Consider the following 23,353-nt stretch of genomic DNA (forward strand, 5'->3'; position numbering starts at 1 on the left):
GATGTTGTGAGTTATGAATTTTTATTTATTCAAATGGAATTCCTTTTTAAAATAGATACATTATTAGATTGTTAATTTGTCCACTGTACTTACCACAAAAACCTTTGTGGACCTGTTGACATATCTTTTTTTCTATTTCCATCAAGCTCACCAAAGACACATGCACAATATTCCAAACTAATTTTTTTAACGCTTCCAGTGATAGGCGATTAAAAACATTCCAAAAAAACACTAGTCAGAGCCTTTGAAGAAGCCATAATTGCTTGATTTTCATAGCTAGAGAGCACCCATTTCATTTCATATCTTTCTACACCACTTCTATATATCAAAACGGCAGTTTTCATTGCTTGATCATTTAAAACAAATAAAACTCATCTACTGTATGTATATTTATTGACGAAATTGCACAAAAAGCTTACTTAAATATAAACAAAACAGAAAAATAATATACATAAAATCACATAGGCAAAAATACTGTACTGCACAAGAGTAAATAGCTTTAAGCAAAATAATACTTAAACATAATGGCAAGATACACATTTTTTCTCTTAAATATGTTTCACATCATCAATACTAGTAAGCTAATAGTATGAAATTACACAAATATTCGTGAGTGTTCATATATGTACACATTTTACCACATAACAAAAATATAAATGTACTTGTGTACTTCATATTCACAATTGTTTAAACTTTAGTACCTGAAAACAACCAGTACAGCAATGGACTTCTAATTTGTAAACTGCAATTGACAGTTTGGAACTTGAAAAAGCTTTGTGTAACATAAATGAACTAAAAATATTGTGAATAATCATTTTTTGTATTTTTATCAACAAACAGGCTTGTTAATGCTAATTTTTAATCTTGTATATTAAAATTTTAAAATCATTCTATCATTAAGAGATCCAAAAACATTTTCAGAGAACCATCGAACTTTGTGTGGTGATAATTTTGATTTAAAAATTATTATGGGACGATCTAAGATGTTTATGTGAAAATTACATTGAATGGCATGATGTGGAACAATTTTACGAGGAAAATACCAATATATATTGTTAACCTATAAATTTCTTAAACATATATACTCATTATTCACCAGATCTGTTAACAGTCTTTACACATAAATATAAAATATATCTGTGAACAATAATTTGCCACCTTTTTCATGTTGCTCCTTGCTAATATATGATGTTCTTTGTTAATAATGAAGACAAATACATCTAACTTGCTTCTGCAATGCTTAATTGTACTTTTAAACTTTTCACACACTAGGGGATTCAACTATGTGTACAATATTTCTCAAATTACACATACAGTAATTTCCCATTACCTTTTTTAATAAAAATATTCCACATGTTTCTTGATTTTGGTATTTTTCATCTAGTTATTGCAATACTTTTCCATTACATTTCATTTTTATTTCTTAAAATCATACATAACATCTACATCGTTGTTCTTAGCTCCGTATGTTAGTGTTATATACCTACGAAGAATACAGAAATATGGAAAAAAATCATTTTTTGTCAAGCTTGCCAATGATTGATGCTTCACTTTTTAGTAGATCTAGAGAAAAAGGATTTCAGATCTAGTAAAAAGTGAAGCATCGGTCATTGGCAAGCTTGACAAAAAATGATTTGTTTTTTTCATATTTCCTTAATCTGGGGAAACTTAATTGTCTCGAGACTGTAATACATGTTTTTTTTTGGAGATTCCCAACAACCGATGCCTCACTTATGCCCACTATCAAGGGAACAAAAGTTCCTTTTGAGGGCAAATTTGTGTTTTCTTTTGGTATTGCTTACTTTTAGCCTCGTCCCTATAACTTGGCGGTTATGACGTCACTAGCGCATGACTTGTGTCAAAAGTCACTTGTTTGAGGTCGAAGTCACTGATAAATTGAATTTGGTGGCAAACGTTCACAGATCTTACAAATAGGCTCAGATCTACGGTCAATTTAATTTATATAAAAAACGTCAATGTATCCAATCAAAAAATAAATATAAAAACATGTAAGGGTTGACTGGATTCTAAAATCACAGCGCAAATTTTGGGCTATCAATTTTTAATTTCGTTTGACTAGATTTAGAAAAAGCCGATGTAGACTGGCCCCTCTTCTACACAACAATAATTATTACTACAATATCCTAGCTATAATATACCTAACATATAAAAAAATAAACAAATATACCTGGCAAGTCGTTCTACCATGATCAAATATTAATGTTTTTTATCGGTTGTATCTGCTTTGTCGTTAATCAAAGGCACAGTGGGAAGTTATCAATCCAGACCAGTAGATGGCACTGCTATTAATATAATTGCTGTCATATTTGTTGCCAAAATAATTTTAACAGCCCATATTTAAGTAAAAAAGATTGCATTGATAAAAAAAAACTTTTTCACTATTATACCAAGAAGTTTCTACGTTACCCTCGTAGTTCCTGATTGCATGACACTGTTTCAGTACATTTTTCTAAAATTTTTCACTCACACACAATTTATTGGGCATCAGGACCACTTTCCGACTTGTCAGGAAATCGTGAAGCAACCGAAATCCGAAGCTATACCGAGAGTATAAACATAGAGGGAAGCCAGTTCGTATAAGCCATCTGGAACACAACCCTGCACTATTCGCTAAATAATGTGTCAACAGAAACTCGTAGTGAGCTAACAAAAGAGACATAGTGGTTTTCAATGGTTCCATCTCCTGATATATCGATTACTCCCATTAACAGTTGGTTCTTACCTTTCGCTACGTTGACTAAGTAAGTTACCATGATATAAAGTAAATGGCGAGGTCTTTAAACCCCCCGTAGGAACTGTAGGTTGAGAGATGCCTACTAATCCAATTTCTTAGTGGATTATTAATTTGATAGAAGCTCGTATTCCTAATTCGGCCTTGTTTGATGTCTCTTGTACATAAGAACTGATGAGATGGATCTAAATGAATCGAATCGTATTTAAATCTTGATCATGGTCGAATAACACCCTTGCTTACACAACTAAAAGATAGTATACATAAAAATTTGAAGATTTGCAGTAACTTGTGCTCTGGTACTATTTAAAAAGAAGAAAAATAAACAGTTTTCCTAATCTCAGTATTAATTTCTTACAAATCATCCTAAGGAGATTAAGTACAACGTTATCACAAAAAACACAACTTGCAGCTGTTCAAAAAGTTTTTGATCGATCTTTTGGTGCCCAACGTGGGGCTACAAGAAAATGACAACGAAAAGAAATCGTTATGAGAAAATTTTGTAAAAAAAATCTGAGAATTTAAATTATATCATCAATTATTATTGTTAGAGTACTATATTTTCACAAGAATGTAATAGTTAACAAATGTGGTGTTTGTCAATCATCGTTATCTCACTTTTTTTTTCATTCATAATAAACCAGTTGTTACCCTTTTTAGGCTTGTCTAATTAATTTGTCACGAGAATCATTCCATATTGACCGGCCCTAGTTCAATAACTGGTTAATTGGTTTCCTCTACAATTTTTCTCTGTACTTGCATTTTTTTTACAGATTGAAAAATGTTCATCTTATCGTCGTAGATTTGTACATTTAACAAAACTTTTCAAATAGATCAGATCAAAAACTTTTTCCTTTCATTTATTTCATTCAGAGAGAGCTTTTATGATATATTTACATCCTATCCAATAAAATGGAAGATTTGAGATGTGTGTACTAACAATAAAAATTAAATAAAATGTCAAGATTCAAGTATTGCCTTTGGATTGATGACAATAAGCACAAAGATTTTGTGTTTGCGAATAGAGACGTTCAAAATTGTTTATTTTTATGATTCGGTTTACGGAATCGGTTCCTTAAATTCGTTCATATTTCTTAAACAAGACTTTGAACTGGAATGATACACGCTTTGAATTGTTTTTCGTTGTTATATGTTTGTTTGGCACTTTTTGTCAACCAAACAACATACTTGGTACTCTGTTCAGTGCTAAATACTCATTAGATTTTAAAAACAATTAGCATGTTGATCCGGATTCGTAACCGATCCCACGACGGTATAGTTATTTTTTAACCGTTAATTTTTAACCAGTGTTTACTCACCTCTAATTTGAAAAGTAATAAAAATCATTAGTTGCCGTTTAGTTTAGATTTTGCTACAATTTTCAAAGGCAATATTTAAACCAATAGGTGTAAAACAAACAAAATTTAGTAAACAACTAAAAAAAATCGATTGTCACTATAAATTTTCACTAAAATTACAACAAAAAAGTCACTAAAACTAGAAGGAACATAAAAATACTATTTATATCCTTTTAAAGGATGTCAAAACTGACTATAATCGAGCTGCTTATCAATAAGAGTGATGATTATATGATGCTAATGGTAAAAATGTTACTTAAATCACTGAGATATAGTGTGATTAATTGCCTACAATTAACAAATAACAAAAAAATGGGAGTGGACTGAAAATATAATGTAAATTTTAAATATAACTAGAACCCTATCAAAACAATTTGACTATTTTCCCCCAGATCTGCGGAAAAATTAAGGTTCAATCACTTGAATAGTAAATAATCCATGTATTAGTAAAATATATCGAGAAGACTAAATTTTCTCAGACTCAGGCAAATTTTGACTCAAAAATTAAAGGTTGGTGTCTCAGAAAATATTTTTCTAGGTGTTTTCGTATCTTCAGAAAATAATCTACACAATAACTTTCAGACCACTCTTAAAAACAAGTATTTTCAAAACACATATGCCATCTGCCGACAGGTAGTATGAAATCATATTCAAATGCATCATTAATTATTAGGACACTCTATAAGAATGTCTACATAACTTTAGAAGGCTCTGTAAAAGAGATATAATCTCTGGAGGCACATAGAATATTTGTTTTGGTCAAATAATATTGGTCATATCAACTGGTTTATCATTCATACTTACTCAAAAGTACAAAACCTTCTGCTACAAACTTAAGATTCTTCATAACGATGTTTATCTTCATTTTTCCAAGAACTTACTTGGATGTGTGGTGGAGGAAGGAAACTTCTCAAAGACTGGATCAACTGGATGGTGTCCATGAGTGCTGTAATATTAGAGATGCTTATAAATATCATACTTGGTAGGATTTTTTAGGATTGGTACATTGGTATCGTTCAGATAAGATCAAAGCTTCTTGAATCATTATCCGAAAGCCGCACAAATGGGGCTCTCAAGAATTCACTCTCGGAATGTCATCATGATATAGTATAGTCTATTTCAGAGTTCTTAATGTACAGATCATCATACCTGAAATAAATATCCCTACAGATTTCGATAATCAAAGGGATAATTTTAAGAATTTGTGGGATTTCTAGTAAGTTTTATCAGAAAAACAAAACTTTTCCTGTAGCAATTCGAAGTAATGGTGTTAGAAGGGAAATGAAATATGATAATAGCAAATTGGCACTGAAAATAATAAAATAGTTAGCACATGTTACTTACTTTTTTGCAAAGCCTCCGATTGTTTGCCATAGGGTTTACACATCGCTGGACGAACATAAGTCTTCATTCTAGCCATGTTCTTCATCACCTCACTGAAAGCTCTCACAATCTTTTCTTGACCTCCCTCTGATAAATTTTTATCCACGGAAGTGGATGATGATGAAGAGGGCGTGTTGGGAGCTGTGGGTGTCCAAGCACCATTGTGGAGCGCCAGTAAGTCTTTATTGGCAGAAGATAGTCCTAAAATATGACATGGGAACATAAAATAACAGAACTAAGGCTGTAAAATTTTATAAAAGTACTAAATAAGTTTTTTCTTGACAATCTTTATGGCATAGACCTATTTTGCTTTACCATAGGTACAAGAGTTTAAAATATTATTCCTTTTGATACATATTTACTTTTGACAAAGAACATGTTGCCAAATCAACCGAATATCCAACCTATTGGTGCTACTTTTGTATCTTTGGGTGTTTGTAACAAAAAAATTGGTGTCAAAAAGCAGAAAACTTTAAATACAACTTAAGTATACAAACTTATATTATGGTAATTCATTTATGGTTACATACCATCCAAATTTTCCAAATTGGCTCTTAAAAAGTCTGTAATCTTATGCTCCATTAACGGCAATTCAAAATGTTGTTGCTGCTGCTGTTGAACCTGTTGTTGTTGCTGTTGAACCTGCTGTTGTTGTTGTTGTTGTTGCTGCTGTTGTTGTTGTTGCTGCTGCTGCTTCTGCTGTTGTCCCTTGGCCAGGTCAAGCTGTTGTTGCAATTGCATCTGTTGGCGTTGCTTTTCTAAGTTGGCATTCAGTTTTTCAATGTTTTGTTGTGCGATGACACGATTCTGTTGCTGGATCAGAGCTGCTGTGATTTGCTGTTGAGTAGGGGCTACTGATTTTGGGCGCTCCATGATGGGTGGGCTTGGCTTTACCTCCATACTACTTTGACTTGCTAAATCTACTGCTCCCAATCCTTTACAGACAAATAAAAGGAAAAAATATACATTTAGAACAAAAAAAAGATATATTATTGCATGAGACATTGGCTTACACATATTGAGGTGAAAAGTACATATTTATACAAATATTTAAGAAAAATGGAAAATATCCTCTGTATTGACATTTTTGTAAAATGGCTGTATAATATTTTAACTAAGGACACTTACTGCTTCGTAAATCATTTCCCCCAGGTTGAGATTCACCCAAATAACCAGCATTCAAGTGTTGTAATGTCTTTTGTGTGAGTTCCATTTGATTTTTGTAATATCTGCATGCTGGATTGGGACAATTCTGTACCACTTCTACAATGAATTCCTTTTCCATACCGAAATTTTCTCTGCCTATTGTATATGAATCCATAACCTGCACATAAAACAAATTACATAGAAAATATTGTATACTGAATGAAAATATATAAAAAATTTTGTGCTTTTGCAGATTTTTTTATATATTTGTGAATACTGGCACCTGTCAATAGTTAAAAATTAAAGAAATGGTATGGACATTTGACTGGAGAATAATAGGGAAGGTGTTTTGGGGCTTAAAATCAAAAACAGGACCCAAGTTGTGTAAATGAAGGACATTGAAGATGATTTTCATGTTTTTCTATTTCATTTTAAGCTCAAACCTATATTCTTATTGTAAATATAGGGCATTGTACCAATGTGATTCATACTGTCCATTAAAGGACTGAAATATGGGCTTTACATAAATAATGTATCCAATGGAAGCTTTAATAAGGAGCCTATTAACCAACACAGGTTTCTGAATCTTAATTTTTCTAAATGTAAATCTTTTGTTTCCTCCGCTATTTAAAAATTCATATAAATGTCAGTCTACAACCTATATCTATGTTTTAATACCTGAATCAACAAAAATTTTGTCCCAATAAAACATTAACATACAGTTTTGTTTATACTTACAGCCCTCACTGTTGCTTCAACCCCTAGATGTAATCCATGTGGTCCATTCATATGTTTCAGCATCACAGCATTGGCAAAATGTTCAAAGGGCAATATGATCTTACCATTTTCTCTAAGAATTAATCGACCCTGAGAGTCTAGAGTTACTCTAGATGCCATCATTCTGAAAAAAGGAAATACATAATGATAAAACAATCTTTTATATAATATTAAGCCATTTTGTTATTTAATTTATGTGTGTAAAATAAAAAAAACTAAATTTATATAATGTTGTTATTGGTAAGATATAATAAAGATAATTAAACAATAATTCATAAATATTTTAACAAAGTACTGTAATTATCAATTTGGATGCTTTAAAAATGCTTTAAATTGTACAATATACAGAAATAATTAATAAATAACCAAAAAAGAGGAAAATTAAGAACAAAATGTGAAACTATAAGCATCAAGAGAAAAACCAGATTAAGAAGCTCATTGATAAATATTGTATGTTCTACAATTTTCTACTATCATAGTTTTAAAAGAAGAAATATCATACGAAATATAGGTCTAAACACTAAGTATACTCGGTTCACTGATTGCAGTCCCAACTGGAGTTGAATTGGAGTGAAAAATACAGTTGCTGTTTGAAACTCATGGAATTGGTTCAAACATATCGAATATATGTTTTAAATGAGCTATAGCAAGACTCAAAATATCCATTATGATTGCGAAACATTCAATACAAATATGGCACACAATGAATCACATTATAACTATAACAAATTCCTTCCTAAAATTGTAAGTTTTATAACAATATTATCTTACTGTAAATAAGCAGCACTGGGAAGCATGGAAGTCTCTTTAAGTTCTGTAAAACATTGCAGCAATTCGACGGAAGGGTTCCAGCCCTTGTTTTGCAAATACAGTTGTAGTAACATATACAATTTTTCTGTGACATAACCTGTACCAGGAAAGCCCATGTTTGCAGAAGTCGGTAGGTCATTAACCGACGTCTGTTGCATCCCCTTGGCGAGGACGTTCTTCATTGTCTCAGCTAAGTCCATATCTCTTAATTTCTTTAACGGATTCGGTAAAAAATGGTTCTAAGTAACAGACCTGGAAATAAGTTGTTATGGAGATGGTTTAACGAGTATGTATTTAATTTGCTTACATTTTTGTAGGGATAATTAGTTCACATCCTCATTATTAACATTTATGAGATATAAACACCCACTGCAGATTTTTAATTAAGGTTCATTGGATTTGCGAGTTGTGAAGATGCAGCAGGATGCAAAGCCGAGAAAAGGGAGAACTCGTAGAGCCACCTACACCACAGTTTACGAAATATTAAAAAAAAAGTAATGAAAGAAAAATTAGTAATGCAGATATCTTGATTGTTGTTTTCTGTGTGAGTCACGTGAGTGCAGCAAATATCCAACAGGTGGCGCATGTTACTATCCAAAATAGAAAACAATAAATCAGAATAAACACTCATTAGTTAGTATAGTTTTTGCTTCTTTTTTGTCTTAATGAGGAACTAGGATGTTAATAATGTTTATCAAACAGCAATCAAATTTTTATTTCTTTATTCATTTACGGCCTCACCTTCTTATTAGAAAACAAGAACCACAAAGAATTTACCAAGAGGAACTCCTAGAGGAGCGCTTACGTTGTTTGATTAATAAGCATTTCGTTTTTTGAAGTTATACCCTAGAATAACAGAGACACAGTTCTCTGTGTTGGGTTGTTCTCTGGTTATACTTCTAAACTCCATTCGCTTAGCTCGGGCATATTTTGACAGATTCATTGTCGGAAACCTACAACACAACAATTCCTACTTCTCAGTATTAATAGCTCAAGTATCATACTATTGCAGACTTCTTTCTTTAAAAAAAGAAGAATTATTCCAAATAGTGGAAGTGTATACTAAACCCATAAAATATTTCCTGTATATTTAAAATATATTTGAGTTGTTACAATTTAACATATTTTAGTAAATATTTGTATTATTCGCGTTGTTTATTTTTAATATAGTTTTATTAAATTGTATTTAATATAGTTTTATTGCTTAATTCTTTTGTTAGTTCTATTTAGTTAATTAGTTATTTTGAATTTTATTATTATGGATAGTCAAAGTTTTCCATTTGTTCCATCAGCTAATGCGTTGGTAAGTTTTTCTTTAATAAATATGATAAAATGTTCTTTAAAAGTTAATATTTTTAGATGAGTAAGGATGCTGTTCCTAAATTACAAGTTAATGAAACTGCACAGCGGTTTATTCAAAATGCCTATAATTTTTTTTTAAATTATTTGCCGAATGAAAACCCTGTTGAGGTAAGTTGAGGTAACCCTGTTAAAATGTTACAAATGTTCTTAATATCAAAAACATTTCAGTTAACATCCAAATGTCTGAAGGTCTCAGAAAAAAGTGTGCGGAAATATAAAGATGGTCCTAATACAACCCTCACGTTAAAGAAGAAAAGTCGCAAAAGAAAATTAACGACTGACTTAAATCATAGTGTCAAAAATCAAATTCGCTTAGAAATTTATCGCATGTATGAAGAAAGTAAGTTTCTATTTTATATAAAAAATATATTTTACAAAAAAGTTAGGCAAATTTAGTTTATATCGTTAAGTTGCGCCAAATGTAGGCAACCAACTTAAAGTTTTTAAACTTTTTATTATTAATTAATTCTGCTAGAGTTAAGTATAATTTTGTTTTGTGTTGCTGATTGAACCTATATTATTAGTAATTAAATAATTACGTAAACTGTCAACTATCTGAATTTTGCATGTATTTTAGTTTGTTTGAGTATATAGTTGTTACGGCTTCGTATATTGACACTCTTTCCGAGAAAATTTACAACTCGGCAATATAAACTACCTAAAAATTAATAATTGTTTTAGAGTTGCCTCTTACAATATCTAGTCTGCTGAAGGTTTTAAGAGACAAATTTATTTATGAGGGAGGAAAAACAAGCCTCTTTCTGATCTTGAAAGAAATAGGATTCAAATACAAAATAGACAGGCCACAAAAACATTTCATGGAAGTTCCTCACGTAGTACAGATGAGGCATAATTTTTTAAGGATTTACCATGAAAATGACCAAAGGGGAGTTTACAAAAAGCCCTTAATTTTTATAGACGAAACATGGATATTTTCTTCTGGATCCGTTAGAAGATCTTGGCAGGATGGGACAAATAAAGGAATAAGAAAAAGAAGCGGTGATGGTGTGAGGTAAGTAAATAAATATGTTTTCTTATATAATTTATTAATTCTCTTAACTGACTAAAATGGGTTTTTTTTCTGTTCCAGATCTTTAGTTCCAAAACTAATAAAGTATATTTTTTACAGAAAGCATATTTTCATTACATGTAAAGAAATTTGTTTTTATTAGATCGAATTATTTGTGTTGTAGGTACATAGTTTTACATGCAGGCTCAGAGCATGGGTTTATAAACGGAGCAAGTTTAATTTTTAAATCGGGCTCCAAAACGGGAGACTATCATGGAGAAATGGATGCTGATATTTTCGAGGGTTGGTTGGAGAAAGATCTTCTACCAAGATTGGAGGAACCATCAATGATCATCTTTGATAATGCTAGTTATCACAGTCGGCAAGTAAATAAATGGCCAACCCAATCTTGGAAAAAAGAAGAATTGGAAGGATGGCTTAGAAGTAAAGGCATTCTATTTCCACTGCATACTTCTAAGACAAATTTATTAAATATTATTAAAGCTCTTCCCAGATCTCCAAAACATTATGCTGTAGATGAGATAATTAACAAAGCTGGTCATGAAGTACTTCGTTTGCCTCCCTATCACTGTCACTTTAATGCTATTGAAATGGTGTGGAGTCAAACGAAACGGTTTTATGATCAGCACATATTGGGAATAAAAATGTTTTAGAAGTTTGGGCAACAGCTATCAATAATGTAACTAGGGAGCAGTGGAAAAATTATGTTCGCCATACCCATAAAATAATTATAGAGAGTTACGAAAAAGAAAAGGTTGTTTTATCAACCAAAGTGCAGCCTTTGGTAATAGATATAGACGAGGAAACATCATCTGACGAAGATAAGGAAAATTTTGGGGATTAGTTTCATATGCTCTTCGAATGAAATCATTGACTTTGTTTTATTTTTGAACATTCATGTTTTGACTAGAGGTTTTATTTTTCTTTATTTTTAAAATTATTGCAAAAATATGATTAAACCGGTGATAAATTATTTAACCTTACAACTAACAATATATAATAAAGCAAACAAACATAACTAATCCTTTTCATTAGATTGTTTCAAACTTTTTTTCTGACTTTCCTCTTAAGTCTAACGTCCAAATTCTAAATACCATTAATATTTATAACTTTGAATGTTCTTTAAATGTATATAGGCATGTAAATCCATATTAATTAGTATTATGGATTCGACTAAATCTCAGGTTACTAGAGCGAACATTTAAGTAAATTATTTTAAGCAGTTCAGGACAATGTCTAACCACTTAAAAGTTTATCTAAAATACCAGACCTGCATAAACTCACCTTTGCTTAAAACTTTTTATATGCGTTGATTCTAAATCACTATCGTCTGTATGTATCGTATTTAATTACATCAAAATATTTAAGAGCATTACTGTCAATAGTGTACTCTGAACTCACATTTTTATTTCATTTATAAAAAGTTATGTGGTTACATTTAGCTACATTCAGAAACAAGTTGTTTCACTCAATAGAATTCACAACACATTAAGAAAAAAATACACTAAATAAATTTTAAACATTTGCTAAGAAAAAAAGTCAAAATTTTTACATATATATCTTTTTAACGAACATGTTAAAAAGTAGTGATGAACAATAGCCACTGTGTGGTACACTAACATGAAAGCTTTTATTTTACTAACTTTTAAATTCAGTACATATCATACTCCATTATACTAGGCTAAACATATTGCTTACAATCTTGTATAATTGGTCAGTTGACTTAATTTTCAAAATTTGCTGTATCTTGTAACTAAAAAACGTAATTTGTTTATTTTTAACCAAGAAAAATGTATGTGCTATAAAACACCAATTTAAGTTTGCTGAGATATAACAATTTAAATTTGTTTTGGAGACAAATTTAAATTGGACCGAAAAATACTGTCATAATAGGCGAAACCAAATATTAGTAGATAGTAGAGTAGAGTAAATTTTTATTTGCATAAATTTTTCAACATAATTGAACAAACAACGTCACATTATTAATCACAAATTAATATATATATATATATATATATATATATATATATATATATATATATATATATATACAGTATACTCCCTCTATAACGAAAACGGTTATTACGAGGTTTCGCTTATAACGAGATACATTAGATGTCCCGTGAAATTTCTATTGAACTATAACCGTCTATAGCGAGGCAAATTTGGTTATAACGAGAGAAAATAAGATCCAAAAACGTGTTTTTTACGTTTTTAGTCCGGTCGTGGCTATAAATAAATACCTTTTCAAACAGCCCCTCAATAAACTTAACTGCAGCCCGCAATAAACTTCTTTACAATGAATAAATACAACTATTTCACATCTTTAGAAAATATATGATAGAATGATACTGGACCATTTAAAGCAGTTAAAAATAACAGAGTTCTTAAAATTGCAGAAGCAATAGTTTATGTTATCCTTGAAAATACGATTTATACATTATGTAGTTGGAAAAAAATATAAGTACAGCTTTTTTGTTTTAACGTATATCATTGATAATAAAAGTAAACAACTCTTTTATGTTTTAATATATTTCATTGACAATAAAAGTAAATAACTTTTTTTCAAAAACGCCATTCAAACAATATTTATTAGCAACTTATATTGCTCCGAATGGCTTCACTATAGGAAGTTGATGGTTTAGAAAACTACAGATTCATATGTATGCACAGTATTATGATTGTCTGATATAACGAGATCGGCTTATAACGAGGTAATTAGTCTGTCATTTCAGTTCTCGTTATAGAGGGAGTCTTTTGTATATATATATATATATATATATATATATATATATATATATATATATATATATATATATAGGGAACGCTAAGAGACCAAAGAGGCGCCCGAATCTCAGATGGGATTATGATATAAGAAAATTAACAGGAACAACTAAGACATCGTCGAATAATAATAAGAACATAGAATAACATTGAAATAAGGGAGGCTGCACCGTAATTGGAAACGGTTGATAAAGCTGCACATGATGATAATGATGATGATATATATATATATATATATATATATATATATATATATATATATATATATATATATATATATATATATATATATATATATATATATATATATATATATATATATATATATATATATATATATATATATATATATATAGATAGATTAACATTACAAATTTAATATGATGATCAGGGAGAAGGATAGGCTAGGCACTCCTCTACAAAATAAGCTCAATGTGTTAACTAGGTAGTATTTGTATTAGTTATTAATTGAATTTGTTTTCTTATCTTGAGGTGAAAATCTATTACTTATATTATAAGAGTAGTGTATACTGGCTCAGTGTAATTATATATATATATATATATATATATATATATATATATATATATATATATATATATATATATATACATATATATATATATATATATATATATATATATATATATATATATATATACATATATATTTAAAATATATTCAATGGTTGAATAGCAGAGGTTTTATCGGTCAATAATTCGCAAATGAAAGTCGTCAACTACTTTATTGATTTATTCGAATATGTATCGCTTTTATTTTTAAAAGCATCATCAGTTCAAAAACAATTTGTAGGTTTTTTTAGATGTTACGAAAACTCTACAATAACTTAACATTAAAGATTAACAACTAAACAAGAGAAACGAAATAAAAAAAAATACAAGAAAAACTGTAAGAACACTATTGTTCATTTAAATTTAACCGATGGCTTCATTTGAATGTTGGTTTAAGCTCTTTCGAGGGTCAAACCACACTGGTTGAAACCTCCAGTGTGGTTTGACCCTTGATTGAAACCTCCAGTATTTGGTTTTTTTGTTTTTTCTTTCTGTTCTATATGGATCAGTCAAAACACACCATTAAAAGATGTCACAAACAAAATTTTTACTATCATAACTAAATTTTAAAATGTATTTTGTCCATTATTTTATATATTAAATTTTATATGTGTTATTAATGTTGAGTGTCATAGCTTTATACAAATAATCTCAACGACTATGTCTTGAAGAAGGAATAAAACAATTCTAAAAGCTAGACCAAAAGTCAAAAGAGTGTTTCTGTAAGATCCCGGCCAAACCTTCTGACTGCAGCCCTAATAAACTGTGTTGTTTGTTTATATCGCCAGTCAATAATATCCAGTATTTCTTATATATATATATATATATATATATATATATATATATATATATATATATATATATATATATGTTCATTCAGTAGAATCTTAATAAGAAAGATAGGTTACCTACTTTAATAATTTGCCAACAATGTAAGTAGACCATTGTTTCTTAGAAAACAATTTAGGAGTATACAATAAATAGGACTACCAAGTAATTTATCTCATGTTAACATATACTTGCTTGGTTGGAGCAGTGACTGACTTACAATATCAGAGTTAGGGAACCACTGTTATAAGAAAAAGCCGAAATATACTCCATATCATTAGGAATGGCTAACTTTGGGACCAGTAATGCGTGGCTAAAAAAGTTCAAAAGAAGACATGAACTTGCTTTTAAAAAAAGTTTGAAGGGAAAGTGCAGGAGTCAACATTGAAACCTACCTTTGAAATATGAAGCAAATGCCAAATCATGGATGACTTCTGTAATTGTTAAAAACTGGCTTATAAATATTGATAAGAAAATGGTCAAATAAAAATCTTGTAATTCGTTAATAATATATAGGTAAAAATAATTATCTATAAATTATTTACCTAATTATACTAAATAATTTAATAATTATTATAAATTCCACCAATAAAAGTAGTTAAAATCCAGTACAACATGAAAATTATAGCCTATGCCTATGTTTCAAGGTATCATTCAAAACTTTAAGGCATTATATCAAAAGGAAGTTACCAAGTAAATGTTGGATAATTTCTACTATAGATGTATTGAAACCTATGGCAATGGTCAATAAAGCTTGGCAAAATGTAATTATGACTACTATAAAGAACTGTTATGTATACTGTGATTTTGCAATTGCCAACAGAAGAAACTGAAACCGAACATATTTCTATTTCACCTCCAGCATGAATTATAGTGGTATTTGAATCAGGAATATCATTTAAGGACTTTGTTAAGTGCAATAAAGGAGTTGCTGAAACATTATCTTCTGATGTCGAAATTATCCAGTTACAACGAAAATCAATAATGATTTAGATGACATAGAAGAATAATCCTACATAATATATTCTCTGGATTTACACAAAAAAAATGCAAGAAGAATGCTGAATTCTTTACGAAATTTTATAAAGCAAACCAGCAGCTCTGAAGAATTGTCTGCTCTATATACCTTATGAGTTTGTTAGACAACAACTGAATTGTCAATGTAAATTACTGACTTTTTAATGCCATATTTCTCATTTTAAGGATGTTTTAAAAAAATGTTAATTTATAATAAATAACAATATGTTCTTTTTTAACTCAAAATTAGTATGAATCTCAACCTCTTTAAGTGGAATTAAAATATGACAACAAAAAATGGTGAAATCCATAAGTTGAAAACTCAATAACTTGAATTTTTTCCCTTAATGTTTGGCTTCCATAGGTTCTACTGTGTAACTAAAACGTAAGAATTATCCATTATATAAATAAATATGTAGTTTATATTGTTTTTGGTTTAGAAAATAAAACACAATAAATATTATTTGTAGTTATTAATTTATTTAAACACCTCAAAAATGTAGCAATACTTAGCAAAGGTTGGATGCACTACTAATATTTAAAACTAAATGCATACCTTTAACTTAAAGCAGTTAAAATATAATTAAGTATAAGTTGATGGATACAGACACCTGAACTTCACAGTGAATTGTTCGATATTTTTGGTTTTGTTTAAAGTTTTCAATTCCTCTTTGTCTTCTATCTTTCAAAAAATCCTCATGAAACCAGATGAATTTTCTGACAAGGGACTGCCATTGGGCACACCTTTTACTGTCATATATTTAGCTTGAATTCTTTGTTTAGTGTTAAATATTTCAGCCATGAGCCCAGACCCAGATAAAGGATGCTGTTACATGCTTAAAATCACCCTGTAAAGCCATACAATCATGATAACAAACTGAAAACAAAAGCATCACCATCTTCTTCATTAACAAGTAATGTGGATGCATATAATGTTAATGGAACTTTTTTATTCTGGGCATGTTTTACAATACTCCATTTGCTGTTAGATGCTGTTACGCTTAAGCTGCATAAAACTTATGGTTCATCTCCATAGAAAGATCTAAAATTAAATTTGACCATTTAGCACTTATAATTTACAAAACTAGTATCAATTTACAAACGATAATTCAAGACAAATAGTTATTGTGTATAAAACAGAAATAGTAATAACTAGTAAATAATTTAAATTAAATTTAAACTTGTTTATACTTACATTGAGGTTTTTGTTGTTTGTTTGGGTTTATATGACTGCGGCCAGGACACTGAATCCATTCACCATACATGGAAGATTTTAACATCCTCTAATGCTAATGAGCAAAAATTACTATTGAACTAGGAATTTGCCTAGCATAAATGAGTCAAATTACTAATATTTGCTTTGCTATATCCTTTTAGCATATGGAAGTATACTTATTTTGTAAGATAATAAAACCACAGTTTATGTTAATGCCCTCCAATGAACTGTTAATCAATGATTCCATCCTAGTCACAACATTAAGGAACTTGCTGTGTACTATAATTATAGTTAACCTCACTTTGACCACAATATATACCCAAACCCAACTTTGACTGCTTAATTTTGTAGAATTTATTCCCACTAAATATTTTTATTCTGTACAATAAATAATTTTATTATTTGTTATCAATACATTATACGGTGTAAATAAATATTGATTGTCAGTAATTCGTAAAGTTCTATTTTATTTTTATTTACGTTTGTTTACATTAATATTGACTAAGAGCACGTATGCTTGGTTGTATAGTAATTTCCAGCCACTTTTAGTCTGTCAAAAAGTAACTAACTTCGCAAAAAAATAATTACTAAATTCACTAGACAGTTCGGACTGGGAATAGCGAACCGAGATTATACGCGCGCTCCACGTTGGAAATTTGTATGGGAGTGAATCTGTGAAACCATTACATATGTAAGATAATGAGTAAGAGAGAGACAGAAGATATATTTTCTCTCTCTTCCTCTCTCGAATATAAAAATGTTCCTTTTGTATATATAATTTAATATTATACATATTATATAAGGATATACAGTCGATCCGCCGGATCTTTGCACATCGTCATCATTCTTATTATAGGAAATAAATCTAAAACATGTGAGTCAAACGTATGTCGGCTATAAGAATTATTATAAAAATTAGAAAATGGCTAATATTACAATTGACGTTTTTATACTTCTCTTTTATTTTATTTATTGCATTTGGAAAACTGGGTACGTATACATTTATGAACGTGATTTTTCAATTTTTGGAAACCTATAGGTTGTCCAATAACATGTACAGTAAATAAATATTTAAACCATAGTAATAAGAAATTAAAGTATTTTTATTGAATATAAGCAAATATATGGTGCTGACATATCGTCAGATGATGTTCCTGTTGTTGGTAAATATCGGTTTAGATTTAAGAAGGTTACAAAAAAGAATAGTAACAAAAATGTGATATGAGAGGACTAAAACGTAAGTAAACAAAAGAGACGTTTTTAAAGATCAGATAAGAACATCTAATAGAAAAAAGTGAAAAAGAACAGTCAGATAAATGACAAGATACTGCAACTCATGGAAAAAAGAAAAAAATCAAAGAACAACAAAAGAATGTACAACAATATTCACAGACAAATAAGAACACAAATACGAAAGGCCAAAGAAAATTGGTTAAAATCACAGTGTGAAGAAATATATTTATTGGAAGAAAAACACGATACGTTTAAAATGCATAAACAAGCAGCTGGTCTTTAGAAATTAAATACAGCTAACAAACTGCGAGATCAACAGGGAAACATCATCACAGATAAAAATCAAGAAATTTGCATATGGACCAAGTTTATCAAAGAACTCTGATGATAGTAGATCCCAACAACCTCCATCCCACATATGTAATGACCACTTACAAATCACATCAAATGAAGTGGAAAAGGCAATATTACAACCAAAAGATGGCAAAGCTCCTGGACCTGACAATGCACATGCTGATCATAAAACTATTTAACACCAACGGTACTCAACTCCTAATAAAAATATTTAATGAACCAAGAACATGGCTGAAGTCACGCCGACGTTTATTGCTGTACCAAAGAAAACAAAATCCGTATCCTGCAGTGATTTGCCGACCATCAGCTTAATGAACCATATTTTAAAGTTATTTCTAAAAATCATACATCAAAGAATATATAGACTGTGCGAAGAAAAATTCAGCCGTAGTACAAAGTTTAGTTTTCGGAATGCAGTAGGTACGAGAGAGGCTTTCTTTAGCATAAAAGTGCTATTTCAACGATGTAGAGATGTGAACTGCAATATATATGCATGCTTCATTGATTACCATAAAGCATTCAGGTCAATGAACAGAAAGAGTAAAAATTGCGACCATTCCTTAGAAATTAAATGTAGGATAGAGAAAGCCAAATCTACATTTCAAAAAATGGCTAAGCTATTCAAATGTCATGATTTATTAACACCCATAAAAATCAGGTTACTACCATGTTATATCTTTCCTATACTATTGTACGGAGTTGAGTCGTGGACTTTCACAGACACTACCTGCAGGAACATTGAGGCTTTCGAAATGTGGCTTTATTATCGAATCCTGAAGATATCTTATACCGGTCACGTTACTAATCAGGACGTTTAATTAAGAATGGAAAAAGAAAAACAGCCGATAACCACAATAAAAACATCCAAAATAGAATACCTTGGTAACATCATTAGGAACAACGAAATATATGGATTGCTGCAACTAATTTTACAGGAAAAAGTAGATGGAAAACGAGGCTCAGGAAGGCGAAGGATTTCCTGGCTGAAGAATCTATGTATGTGGTTCAACACAACAACCACAAATATTTTCAGACCAGCAGTGTGCAAAGTACAAATTGTTATGATAGTCGCCAAGATCCGAAACGGGTAGACACTACAAGAAGATCTAAAAAACTGAATATAAATCTACTCCAGTGCTCCATCATCTTGATTATTTTGTTTATTCAGTGTTAAATATGGTTTTCAGACTTAAGTAATCACTTTGTTTTAAAAAATGGTCATACAAAAATTAACACAACGAACTTCAAATAAAGAAATCTATGCATAATAAATTAAAAAATAGAAAACTTTTGAGCTGGGTAAAAAAGAATTTATTATAACAATAATACAATTTAAATATTTATTGAAGCCTCATACACTATACAGCCACGTAGCCAATCATAAATTTAAGAATTTTTCACTGTCAGAATCTGAGCCACTCATATTACCAGTGTCTATTATGATTTGTTGAATGTTAGTGTCAACCATATTTTTTTCTCGGATATACCACTTTGTAATAATTTCATATGTTTCACACATTTTTCCCAAATTTCTGTGTTACATTGGTTTAGTGCCTCTTTCCACATATTTATAACAGCACTATCAGAATGTCCATCTCTACCAAGATGCTTATTGTAATATGACTTGCAGTTTGCCCAAATTAATTCAATAGCGTTGAATTCACAGTGATAAGGAGGTAGTCTCAACACTTCATGGCCGTGTTCTTTTAGTAGTTTATGCTAACAGATGTTTTGCCAATAAATGCAACTTCTTTATCCCTTAATTCATTACTTATACTTTGCAGAGTAACATGTTTCTCTAAAAAAAAAAAGAACAGATAAGTACAGAATAAACCACACTGTTATAACTAGTTCAATGAAAAAAAAGTAATACTTTGTTTTTATAAAACTATAAATTATTTCAAATTAAAAAACTCACAAGAAAATTGACTTAATATCCATTAATGTATTCAGCAGAAATTTTCTTAAACTACTCTCAACAATCTTTTTTACAACATACATTTATATAAAGTATTGATTAAAAACTACCTTCTGGTTATCATGGTACATGATATCATTATCTTATGGTATATCAAATTCAGATTGAAGAAATTGCTTGCCAGGCATACTCTAAAAATAAAAACCTTTAAAAATATTTCATATTGTCCGTTGACGTAGTTTTAGCTATATTTAAATAATTAATGTCAATTTAGAGGTTAAAAAAATATATTATTCGTTATTATTAGCTAATACATTAATTCTTACCTTAATAAATTGAACACGAAGGTAAGGGTTAGTCGTTATAACAACTGTTTGTTAAAAAATATGTATATTTAAAGTATGAAAAAGGATTGATTATTTAAATCAAACGAAAATAATTTACAAAAATATTACAAACTCTGTCAAAACAAAATTTCCAATTGTCATGTCAATTGTCAGTAGACGAATCAATCAGAGATCATTGTTCTATGGCTGTCTTTGTTCAATGTATGGTGTTGTGTATGGACAGGCGGTTTAAGTTAATAGTTTTAGTTTCTGTGAGTAGGAAAGAGACGTAAAATAAAAAATAATTCGTGAATAATGTCATACTTGTGCAAAGATCCGGCGGACCGACTGTATATACATATAATATTATACATATAATAAAATATTTATTAATATTATTATTTATGTGATATGTTTTGTATTATTGATTAAATGTTCATAATTATATTATTCTTTTGCATTTCAAAATAATAATCTCAATAAATCACTGTATGATCCAGAACTGTCAATTTTGAAATATACTTGTGTTATGTCCTCGGTAGTGTAGTAGTCAGTATCCCCGCCCGTCACGCGGGAGACCGGGGTTCGATTCCCAGTCGGGGAGGACCTTTTTATTAATGTTATTACATTATTGTCATTTTTAAATACTTATGGATATTGCATTTTAATTTGTATTGTATTATTATATATGGAATTATGTTGCACTGTATTGTAGTGTATTTTTTTATGTATATTATTGTCATTTTTAAATACTTATGAATATTGTAGTTTAATTTGTATTGTATTATTATATTAATAACAAAATAAACAATGAATTTTACTGCAGAGTATGTGTAAAAAAAAATTGCATTCAACTCCTTTCATACATATATGAAAATAAAAATATACATTTTCATCAAAATATTGATTCAATCCTTCATTGTTAGTAAGTTGATATTAATTCTGTTTCTCTTTCTGCTATGTCTTACCTATAGAATTACATATATGTAATGATTGTGCAGATTGACTCCCAAATAAATTTGTAACGGCGAATGCGTGTATAGAAGTGTAACTTCCACCGGCAGTCCCACTGGACTGCCACACCCGTTTTTTTTTCATGCGCTATAGAACTTCGACTTTGGTAACATGGTCGAATGGTTCAATATCCTCCTGTAGATCTATATCTCGAAGGTTTCGATCTTCTTTTCAGTGGCTTGCGTAAGTGTCTAGGAGGAACCAGAACCTAATTTCTTCTGAAGTGAGTTAGGGGTAGTTCCGAGGTAGCTGAATCTATCGATTCCCTTGATTTTTTTCATTCGTTACTCATAGCGCCCCGGGATTAACTTTGCACTACGGCTGATAACCAAGAATTTCATTTTCCTAATAATTTAGGTTGGTTGCTAGTAGCACAGTGTCGTCGCCGTACGATTGTGGATATACCGTTCTCCGTTAATTGGAATTCCAATCTCTAGGTTCGTAAGCACAGCACACTCCCACTTAGCAGTGCAAGTCCCGTGTTAACGCGTTACTTGTGTTAAGGCGGAGTCCCATGTATCCGATTTACGACATACGAAAATCGTATGTTTTCGTAGTTGCTATTTGGAAGCTATGGTTTGATTTTTAACCAGGAGGAGTAAACAAAAAAGACAGATTCACACCCAAGAAAGTTACTAGAAAAGTCACCAAATATATATCTTCTTTTTTGGTTGATAATCTAGCATTGCGGTAATCCTCTAATCAGTATCAGACAACCTCACAGGTCGATTCTTTATGTTTGAATAATATTTTTTTCCAATTCACTATAAATATATTTATTTTTAAAAAGGAAAAGAGAGTTAAGATTTGATTTCACGTACATTAGGTTCACGAATTTGGTTTCGAAAATTAGTCTACGATTATATATATTTTTGTTTTTCTAATTACAATAAAAAAATGTTGCATTGTTATGAAGAAGTTGAAGAATTTTTAGAGAAGAATCTTCTTCACATTGTAGAAGAACGTCCAGAACGTATACGAAAGCGATACATTCGTGATAAAATTATATCTAAAATGAAATGGAATTTTACAATATTTCATCAGCGCATTAACTTAAACATCAAATGCTACTTTATAGGAATATAACCAGTTTTTCTGTGGTACAGATGTTTTAACTCCTTCATCGTATGTTGCAAGGATAGAAGTTCGACCGTCAATATTTTTAGGACATCTTACTGTTCCAGTCTGCTTATATTCCTTAATTGTTCTGTAAATAGTTGAACTCGCAACACCTAAAATTAGCACATTATTTTAGTAAGTCTTGATTTTAACAATTACTATTCTGCAAAACTACTGTTGCCTGTTTTATTTTTGCTACCATGGCTATTATTTTCATTCCACGATTATCAATTTTTATTTGTTTGTACATATTTAAAATGCATTGTTTTTCATTTGATGATAAATGACCCAGATCTACTCGGCGTTTTTTAGGTGGAGAAGGATAATTACCACTTGTACTTGGCATTTAATACATA

At 30.1% G+C, this 23,353-nt stretch overlaps 1 protein-coding gene and 1 long non-coding RNA gene across 3 annotated transcripts; both read right to left on the reverse strand.

Moving 5' to 3' along the window:
* Positions 1–376: 376 nt before the first annotated feature.
* On the reverse strand, positions 377–8,691 carry LOC140434100 (uncharacterized). Of its 2 annotated transcripts, none has more exons than XM_072522132.1 (7): positions 8,534–8,691; positions 8,188–8,478; positions 7,378–7,540; positions 6,622–6,817; positions 6,024–6,428; positions 5,455–5,694; positions 377–5,056 (listed from the first exon to the last, which is right to left on the reverse strand). In XM_072522132.1, exons 2-7 carry the CDS (start codon positions 8,424–8,426, stop codon positions 4,944–4,946), a joined length of 1,356 nt encoding a protein of 451 aa, XP_072378233.1. In that variant the 5' UTR covers positions 8,427–8,478; positions 8,534–8,691; the 3' UTR covers positions 377–4,943. The 2 variants fall into 2 exon arrangements, with proteins under 2 accessions (XP_072378233.1, XP_072378234.1); XM_072522133.1 differs by lacking the exon at positions 377–5,056 and adding an exon at positions 5,095–5,259.
* Positions 8,692–16,275: 7,584 nt separating this feature from the next.
* On the reverse strand, positions 16,276–17,486 carry LOC140433142 (uncharacterized). Its single transcript, XR_011949875.1, has 2 exons — positions 17,013–17,486; positions 16,276–16,859 (listed from the first exon to the last, which is right to left on the reverse strand). It is a non-coding gene; the product is annotated as an uncharacterized lncRNA (long non-coding RNA).
* Positions 17,487–23,353: the final 5,867 nt, after the last annotated feature.

This window comes from Diabrotica undecimpunctata, chromosome 2 (genome assembly GCF_040954645.1).
Source record: "Diabrotica undecimpunctata isolate CICGRU chromosome 2, icDiaUnde3, whole genome shotgun sequence".
NCBI classification, from domain to species: Eukaryota; Metazoa; Arthropoda; class Insecta; order Coleoptera; family Chrysomelidae; genus Diabrotica; species Diabrotica undecimpunctata.

Excerpts from the sequence above, each read along its gene's own strand:
- LOC140434100 (XM_072522132.1), bottom strand. The coding sequence starts at position 8,426 with ATGGACTTAGCTGAGACAATGAAGAACGTCCTCGCCAAGGGGATGCAA. Across the intron at positions 7,541-8,187 it reads CCCAGTGCTGCTTATTTACA|AATGATGGCATCTAGAGTAA; the intron begins GTAAGATAATAT and ends TCCTTTTTTCAG. Across the intron at positions 5,695-6,023 it reads CAATTTGGAAAATTTGGATG|GACTATCTTCTGCCAATAAA; the intron begins GTATGTAACCAT and ends GTCATATTTTAG.